The sequence below is a fragment of the Dicentrarchus labrax genome, unplaced genomic scaffold (assembly GCF_905237075.1).
Source record: "Dicentrarchus labrax unplaced genomic scaffold, dlabrax2021, whole genome shotgun sequence".
Classification (NCBI taxonomy): Eukaryota; Metazoa; Chordata; class Actinopteri; family Moronidae; genus Dicentrarchus; species Dicentrarchus labrax.
The window spans coordinates 32,473,641-32,483,189 of record NW_026136704.1 but is presented as its reverse complement, the minus strand read 5'-3'; the positions used below and the strand labels follow the sequence as shown (position 1 = coordinate 32,483,189).

The 9,549-nt window shown below is 42.1% G+C and overlaps 1 protein-coding gene across 2 annotated transcripts; it reads right to left on the bottom strand.

Moving 5' to 3' along the window:
- Positions 1–52: 52 nt before the first annotated feature.
- Positions 53–7,728, bottom strand: rnaset2l (ribonuclease T2, like). Of its 2 annotated transcripts, none has more exons than XM_051399709.1 (9): positions 7,664–7,728; positions 6,369–6,583; positions 5,671–5,738; positions 4,641–4,698; positions 4,492–4,559; positions 3,763–3,876; positions 3,354–3,402; positions 2,446–2,520; positions 53–409 (listed from the first exon to the last, which is right to left on the bottom strand). In XM_051399709.1, exons 2-9 carry the CDS (start codon positions 6,564–6,566, stop codon positions 206–208), a joined length of 834 nt encoding a protein of 277 aa, XP_051255669.1. In that variant the 5' UTR covers positions 6,567–6,583; positions 7,664–7,728; the 3' UTR covers positions 53–205. The 2 variants fall into 2 exon arrangements, with proteins under 2 accessions (XP_051255669.1, XP_051255668.1); XM_051399708.1 differs by having other exon boundaries at positions 7,564–7,699.
- Positions 7,729–9,549: the final 1,821 nt, after the last annotated feature.

The window sequence follows — 9,549 nt, the reverse complement described above, 5'->3', positions numbered from 1 at the left end:
TAATTTGTGTCGGTCTGTCCAACTGAACCTTTAGAAACAGCAAACAATGAAAGGAAGTGTAAAATGTCTTTAATCGATGGGTTCAGAGACAGAAAATGAAACAAACACTGAACTTTAAAGTATTAATATAATTAGTTGGACTGTTCCACCTTTGATGGAGGTAGACTTCCTGTAGCCCGATGAAGACGCCACTGTGGGGCTTCTGTCAGCCGCAGGGCCGCTGGGGATGCTGGTGGTCTATGGGGAAGTAGTAGAAAGGGACCTGAGGAGGGCAGGGATGCCCGTGGGAGGAGCTCCATCCTGGTCCAGACCAGGACGCCGGGGTCCCGTCAGCGTCGCCGTGGTGATGACAGCCGACAGTTAGGTTGCGAGACAGAGGGATCTTCACCTGGAACCAGACCTCTCTGCCCTGAGGGAGGAGGAGGATGAGGAGGGTGAAGAACCACTGGTACTGCCAGTACGTCTGTTTTACAGTAACTCCGTTGTACCAGTAAATTCAATCAGCTTTAAATTACAGCTTACGCAATACGAGTCCATTCCAATCGCCAAACACGAGCATTTGGTGGTCATTATTCACAAATAACACACAATACAACATAAAGAGTGTTACAATAAAGAGGTCTAGCTGTTCAATTACAGAAATAAAAATGTGTTCCTGGACAGGAACAGTTGGAGAGGACTTATTAAAACCACATGGAGCTCAGGAACAGATTGTTAAAAACATGAGTCATTTTTAAATCCTTCAAAAACAATATTCATGTCTAAAAACAATGAAACATATTTTGGTCTTGGCTTTGTTCATTCAGCCTGTTTATTAAAATACTTCCTTCCAAACATCCTTTAATGTAAGTGCTGAGAGACCAAATCCACAGGCCTCATCCTGTCAGAAAATACATTCAACAATGTATCTGAAAGACACAGAACGACCTCAGAGACGCAAAAAGACCTCAAAGAGATGCAAAACTACCTCAAAGAGACGCAGAACGACCTCAAAGAGACGCAGAACGACCTCAAAGAGACGCAAAACGACCTCAAAGAGATGCAAAACGACCTCAAAGAGACGCAGAAGGACCTCAAAGAGACGCAAATGACCACAAAGAGATGCAGAACAACCACAAAGAGACGCAGAACGACCACAAAGAGACGCAGAACGACCACAAAGAGACGCAAAACTACCTCAAAGAGATGCAGAACAACCACAAAGAGACGCAGAACGACCACAAAGAGACGCAGAACGACCACAAAGAGACGCACACCAAGAGACAACCACAAAGAGATGCAGAGCGACCACAAAGAGACACAGAACGACCACAAAGAGACACAGAACGACCACAAAGAGACGCAGAACGACCACATGGAGAATGAAAATCGGTTTGTGGCTTTTTCAGTCAGAGGCACGTCTCATAATCTGCATAGATAATATTTGGAGTTACAAATAGGAGCTATTTATTGATTATTTATTTATTTATGAAGTAAAATTTATTCCTGCCGAGAACCAGGGCTTTAAGTTCCAGTCTGAGCATATTATAAATGTGTGTTTAACTCTGCCCCACAAACTCCCTTTAGAGAAAGAAAGAAGAGAAAACAGCCCAGTGAACTAGATCAATAAATAAAACCAACAGCAGGAATCTTGGCGTGATGAAACATTCTGGCCACCAGTAGCTGAGAAATTTGGATGACAGTGAGGTGACTTTTGGATGGACTCACGGACCGACTGCTGGACGTCCATCAGTCGGCTCTGACGGCGACTGAACCGATTAGTGCAGCGCTGACTCGTAGCGGCGTCGGTATGTATCTGGAGGTTTTTTCGGGCTGTCTGGTACAGTTTTACTGAACCCCCCCAGAGTGAAGTGTTTGTGTGTTCTCACAGACCGGCTCCAGAAGCTCACAGGCTGATATTGTTTGGAAGTCAGCGTGTGATCAAAGCTGTTTTGATGGTTACTATGAGTCTTTTTTTCTTTTTCTATGAGCCCGATACAGCGAGCAGCTTCAGGAACTCGGGGACAGATGTAAGGGGGTGTAGATGTGGGCTTAAAAAGATTTCTGTTTATCTTTAATAGTTCTATGGAAATGTCGTTGAGTCCCCCGGTTTGGTCGGTACGGTCAGTGTTTCGTATTTATGTGCAGCAGAACTTGTTCTCTTGCTATTGGAGGCTGTGGGGTAAACCTCTGAATGTGGAAACAACTCTGACTGAAGGAGGTTCTGGACGCCAGCGCTTCTCGCTGCCCATCTGGTTTGCATTAAGTTGTTTGTCAGAAAACGAGTTGGTACCGTTATAATACTTGTGACAGGAACCAGAGAAAGCCTCAAACCTGCACATCAGAAGGAAGCAGCACCAGAAATACCTTAAATATTGTTCGAATTTGTGTTAAGTTTCAGTTGTAAAGATAATAATTAGACGTGACTGGAGCACAGAGCAGCGTAGGACAGACAGAAGATCTCACCTTGTCGTCTGTGACACACTGGATCTCAGGTTTGTCTCCCAGATGTGGATCCAGGACCTGATGAACCTCCTCGACCTGCACAGACACAGGAACACAATCTATGAATCTATAACTGAACTTTAAGAGCAGGACACAAACAAAGAAAGACATTAATGCCAGAGAAGGTAAAAGTGCGTCCAGCAGGGCTGTTGACAGGCTGCTAGTCCCTCACAGTGGACGCAGTGGAGGAGGTTGGACCACCGTCGGACCGCCGTCTAACCAAACACGCCGGAAATAAACTAATGTGTAAAGTTTCCTGAATTTACAAGAAGGCCCAACGAATGAACAATCTGTCGTAGGAAACGTTTCACACAGTTTATAAAGTTCCTCCTCCCTCATTAACTCTAAAAGTGTGAGATTTATTAACAGAGTCTGGTGATACTGCGGATACAAACTGCTGCTAATCTCTGCAGGTGAAAGAGCTCCAACACATCGTTTACACCACGTGAACCAAACAGCGAGTTCCTGTGTGACAGGATGTCAGTGAGTGGGCGATCCTTCGGACTTTGGTGTGGTCAGATGCATCCCAGACCACCTCAGGACGTAGTTTGACTGATGGGTTCAGGATGCGTTACAGTGGTCGTTCACACTGTGTTTGCAGCTGTCTGCCTGTGATCTGATTACCCAGGATGCATTCTGGGACCAGCTGTAAACGGGCTCGGGGGGGGGCAGAATTAAGTGTGTAAAGAAGGCGCATTATTCTTTATATTCACATTAGGAGTTGGAGGGGAGGAAGGATGCTGGAAGTATTTACTCTCCACTGAGCGAGTGCTGTCCCACTCACTTTGCTGGTCATTAAATAAAAGCCATTACCCATAATCCTTCCTGTTTGCATTTCAAAGTCAAATAATCCAGCAGGTGAAAGTTACCTTGTAGGGTCGCTCACAGGACGGAGTGATTCCAGCGTCCTCCAGCAACCTGCAGCACAGACGACACTTTACTGAACCCCACAGTGGACGTACGGTGTGTGAAAGGTTAGGAAGCAGTCACAGTTACAGTGCGGTGGAGTGAGTACTCCTTCTACTTACATACGTTTACTTAAAGGACCAGTGTGTAGGATTTAGTGGCATCTAGTAGTTACAGATTACATAGATTATAAAATATTATATATTCTGCAAGTAGATCCTCCTAAATGTTACACACTGAACCTTTTAATTCATCTCAATCAATATACGGACTGATGGTACTTTCATAAACTGTCGGGTTCGTTTCATTTATAACAAAACATATTTTATAAACTGTGTGTGTGTGTGTGTGTGTGTGTGTGTGAGAACTAACTTGTGGAAATCGAACTGTCCTCTCAGTTTCAGGGAGATCTGGAAGTATCTCAGCGGAGAGTTCATTCCTTCCACACAGGCTGCACACACACCGTGTTTCTGCCACTCCTCCCCCCTGACGCACATTAAAGCACATCAGTGCCAACATAGCAACATGCTAACACCAGGACTGGCCAGCAAATATTTCCTCTTTTTTCTTACAGTGAAGTCTAACTGTCGCCAGTCTCTCAGTAAGTGTTTGTGTCTTTAAATCAACTTTCTGGACAACATCCTGGAAAAGCTGGAAACGTACTGGTTTCCCAGTCATGGAATTGGAAATAGATTAAAAGAAGAAAATATTCTGGAAATGTTTGTATTTTAGCCGCTCAGGTCACATAAACTTTGGTCCGTATATAGCTTGAAACTCGGCAGAAACTGAACCGTTCACACAGGCTCACCAGATGTAAAGAGGAAGTGACTGCAGTGATCTTTTCCAGCATGCTGTTAGTGAATGCATACGGCCTATTCATGATCAGACTTCCTGCTGCTGTGGATCATAAGTACACACACTGATGGTAATTGAAGACTTTAGCTCTCTAAAAGATGAATTTTCTGTAAAATAAAAGGAATAAAAGTGGATCTCAACTGTTGCTGATGAGCTTTTAGCAGCGTTTGTGAGCAGGCGCTGTCCTGTATTGTCAAGAAAAGAGCGGGAACCTTGGTTCTGCGTGCGTTTGGTGATATTTCGTACCAGAAGTGGAAGCTGGATTTTGTTTTCAGGAAGGACGGCCAGTGTTCAGTCAGCTCTGCCTCCAGCTCCTGGAAGAACGGGGACATGGATCAGCATCTAGTCCTGTAATGGGGGACGTCTCAGGTGAGCTGATGCTGACCGGGACTCACCTGGATGTCTGAGTGGAACATCGGCCAGCAGCTGCAGCAGTTCATCGCCCGGTAAGGCCTGCGGACGCAAACGCACCATCAGCGTGAGGACATCAGACAGCAGGAGTCCAGCTCAGGGACACAGTGTGCTGTTTGGTTTGAAAGGCTGACAACGATTCAGTCGGTTCACTGAGGGAAACATTTGTTCTGCTGTCTCTATGCTAGCACACTGCAGAGGTCAGTGAACTGGCTCAGCGGACTGGAGCAGTGTTACGCCTCTGATCAGGGAACAAAGGCGCGAACCTGCGGTATCGCAGTCCAAACAATCACATCAATCATGAGATGAATGCCCCTTTTTATTTATTCAAAAGAACCAAAAAAAAACCAAACTGATGGTAGAAATAAACACTGGAACAAACGTCAGCAGGACGAGGACGAGTGACAGAAACCATCTTTGGGAAACATTTATGTTAGTTTGTCCCGTCTGCTAACGTGGAGGCTTTACAAATAGCAGCAGATTTGTAGACGAGGGTATCTCAGGATAACGCTGTTTGTCACAGTATTGCACACTTACATTGTGATTTCAATAATGTTTCTATTAATTATGTAGTTTTAGTTTTTAGGCTCATTTTGATATGAAATTATAGGATGAAGTCAAAAAATATTTTGACATTAAAATCGAAGGTAATTTGTTTCCAGTGGGAATAAAACCGCTAACAGTTTGGTGACAGAACGGACAGAGCTCCAATGAAGTGTCTTAAACCTGCATTCTGTGTAATGTCCAGCAGGGGGCAGCTCCACGGGTTGCAAAAAAGAAGCCTAATAGTATTGAGTCTTATGGAGAAATGAGTTGATTTCTCAGCTGATTGATGAGCTCAGTAAACAGTTTCCTGATGAGTTTCTGGTCTCAGTCTCTAGTTTCAGTCTTCTTCCATACAGCATGATGTTCATTTAGTAACTGATGGTCCCATTGAGAGGAAAACATAAACCATCTTTTACTGTTTATCTGGAATACGAGATATTAAAGATCATTAATGCAGCTGGTATTTACCACAGACCGTGGATCGTCCAGTTGTTGATGCTCTGAGGGATCAGGCAGAGATTCCCTTTATCCAGAGACTGCAGACAGACAGGCAGACAGACAGACAGACAGACAACCTGTCAGAATGTCTTTATTTCCTTCCCTACCTCATCCTTTACCCTCTTAATTTCCTTACAGCTTTCTTTACCAAGTTTCCTCCCTCCTTACCTTCCTTATATACTTCCTCCTTTCTTTCCTGCTTCCTCTTTTCCTTCCTTACCTTCTACTTAGTCTTCCTTTTTTCTTTCCTCCCCTAGCTCATCCTTTTCTGTCTTTATGTCCTCACTTAGTTTCCTCCTTCTTTACCACCTCCTTACCTTTCCTTCTCTCCTTTCTTTCCTTTCCAACCTCATAATTTTCCCTCTCAATTTTCTCCTTTACTTAGCTTCCTTTTTCCTCATTTCTTTCCTACTTCTTATTTTCCTTCCTTACTTTCTACTTTGCTTCCTTATTTCATCCTTTTTCCTCTTGGAGTCCTTGATGTCCTTTTTTAGTTTCCTGCTTCCTTACCTCCTCCTTTCCTTCCTTACTTCCTCCTTGCTTTCCTGCTTCCTCTTTTCCTTCCTCCCCTCCTCTTTCTCTCCACTCACAGACTAATGCCTCCATCTTGTCCACCATTTAGCATTAGTATTAATGATGATGAGGAGGAGGAGGAGGATGAAGCTCACCTGACAGAACCCTCCGGGCCACTGCAGCGTGAACAGGATGCATTTCCAGGAGCAGAAAGGCTTCTTGTCGGAGCCCTGGCGGCCATATTTGTAGTCCTCCCAGTGTGCTTCCTGTGTGGCGGCGCAGTCAGGAAGCTGCAGCAGGAACAGAACCGCAGGACTCAGACTGAACAGCGGGGGCAGCACCGAGCGCCACATCTCCTCAATGATCGGAACTGATCGAACACCAAACAGAAATCAATAAATCAATACAGCTCCAACCAGACACAGACTACTTTATTTCAACAACAGAGGAAGTGTGAAGAGGCGGCGAAGCAGCGTGGGATCATGGGAGTTATTCCATCTTATACAATGATAATAATATTGTAGCTGAGGGTTTTTTTATTGTCTTTACAGGAACATTATCAATTTAATCACTTTTGGTACCTTTCACAATAAGAGCCTCGGACACAGGCTCAATCAATATCTTACATTCTGGGTACATTTATTCCTCGTTGTTATACACAGATAAGATTACAGAGAGTGTGCTGAGGTAGGTTTGATTTACCTGTGAACATAACTTTAGTAAATATTTGTTTTAAATAATCTTGGCTGCAAGTTAGCAGATAAATGGAAACTTTAGTGAGACTGAACCTGAATATTTCCTTTTATAAACTCTTCAAGGGTCTAAATAATGGACTTAACATTGTTCTCTAATGAAAATCAATGAATGTGATGGGTTTTAAATTTTGTGTTGTAAAGAAAAAGTCTGTTTATTGTCCTTCTTTCTTCTTGTTTGTCTTTGTTTAAGTCTATATTTAGTGTTTTTCATAGTTTATGCACATGAATTTACAGGAACACATAAGACAATAATGAGTAACATAATAATAACAATATTTCCATTATTATATTATTATACTAATAAAATTATTGGCAAAAAAAGAGACAGAGGTTATACAAAGCTTATCAAACTAAAAATGCAATAGCCGACAATATCTGTAATAACAATGAAATATATCACAAAAGTAAACAAAAATACAAATAGTACAAATAAAATGACATAAATAAAATACGACATAAATAATAAATAAATAAAATAAAACTGGTTGTTAATCATGTCCCAGTTAAACAAACAACATATCAAATATTTAAAACAATGTGTTTGCAATGCAAGAGTTTCAAAGTAAAGCGTCTGAATGTGGAGTGTATATTTTACCTCCCTGACAGCAGTTTAATTAAACCGATAATCCGGTTGATGTCTGTCTCTGCTGAGCGTCCGGTGTCCCAGTTGGAGGAAAGATGTTTGATAAACTTACCGGAGAGCTGTCGCTGCCTCACTGAGCTGCTGTTGAAACTTCACTTGACACCGTTTGGGCAAAAAAAAGGAGAAGTGAAACCGAGACCGAGATCTCAGAATCAATGTGGGTTCATGTGTCTTTAGAGGAAATAGACTTTTACCTCTGACGCACCTGCAGATTTATCACGAGACCAAAAACAGGAATTATCTGTACGACCAAAATCTAAAATAAGATCAAACAGGACAATGTGGATTATCTACAGTTCTCACTGGCAGAGGTCAGTTGTTAATAAGATTTATGGGCTCCAAATTATTTAATTTCCTCTATAAAATGTTATAATATATATATTTATTTAAATCTTTAAATAAAATATTTTACTTTTATGGTTAAGCTTTTATTTGCTTCAATCGCTGCCTCTTTATGAGACAGGCCTTCATATCAGACAGGCCTCTATATGGGACAGGCCTCTATATGGGACTGGCTCTTGCTCAGCACAGATGGAAATACTGTCAGATTGTTTATTTAAACAAGTATTACTTTAGGCTATGAAACAACTCTTCCATTAGGAATCATCTGATGCTGAATTTCTATAAAATGCAGACCAGGCCTCTAATGGAGACCACCAGGCTAGTAAAGGAGACCGTCTCCTAACTGAATTTTTACAGTACATACGTGCAACACAGACTCATAGACATACATTTCCTGCTTTTACATTGTTATAGTCATTATTGTTGATTGTTTTCAAGCACTTTATGACGAATATCGCTGCCTCACTTGTACATAGAAAACTATCCACATTCATAAGCTTCAATCTGAGCCCAAGATGAAGTTCCTGTCTTTAAAATGACTCCTGCTGTAGATGAAATGATTCACTGTAGCTGAACACTTTTCAAGTAAATGGCTATTAAATAAAACAACAAATCTTAATAAAAGAAGGAAGAAATTCAATTCGTAACATCTGTATACAGAAGATGAAATTAAGTTTAAATAATAATAACAAATAATAATTTTAACTTTATTCAGATAAATTCTGTGAACATGTTTTAAATATGTGTGGAGAATATGATTGTAATTTACTTATACTATACTTACTTAATTAACTTATACTTAAATTAACTTAACTTATCCCTGAGTACAGGGACCTGGTTGACTGCTTTGTGAAGTGGTGTGGGGAGAACCACCTGCAGCTGAACGTGGCAAAGACAAAGGAGATGGTGGTGGACTTCAGGAGGAACAAGCCCCTGCCCTCTCCTGTCAGCATCGGTGGGACCGATGTGGATATGGTGTCGTCTTGGGTGTCACACTAGACAATAAACTGGACTGGTCCACTAACTCAGAGGCTGTCGACAAGAAGGGCATGAGCCGGCTTTACTTCCTGAGGAGGCCCAGGTCCTTCAATGTCTGCAACAGGATGTTGCAGATGTTCTATCAGTTTGTTGTGGCGAGCACCATCTTCTTTGCTGCGGTGTCCTGGGGTGCGGGCATCAAGGCAAAGGACGCCAACAGACTGAACAAACTCATTAAGAAGGCCGAGTCTGTTGTTGGCTTGAAGCTTGTCACCCTGGAGGAGGTGGTGGAGGAGAGGACGCTGGCAAAACTGCTGGAAATCAAGACAATCCCTGCCACCCTCTCCACACAACAAGCTAAAGAGCAGCTTCAGCAACAGACTCTCTGACCCCTCTGCAATAAGACTATAATAATTAACTGAATCAGCTGCTATAACACTATAATTTCCCTTTGGGGATAAATAAAGTATTCTATCTATCTATCTATCTATCTATCTATCTATCTATCTATCTATCTATCTATCTATCTATCTATCTATCTATATCATAGATAGATAGATAGATAGATAGCATAGATAGCATATTCAGCTCCTCACAAACAGAACAGAGACCTGTGTT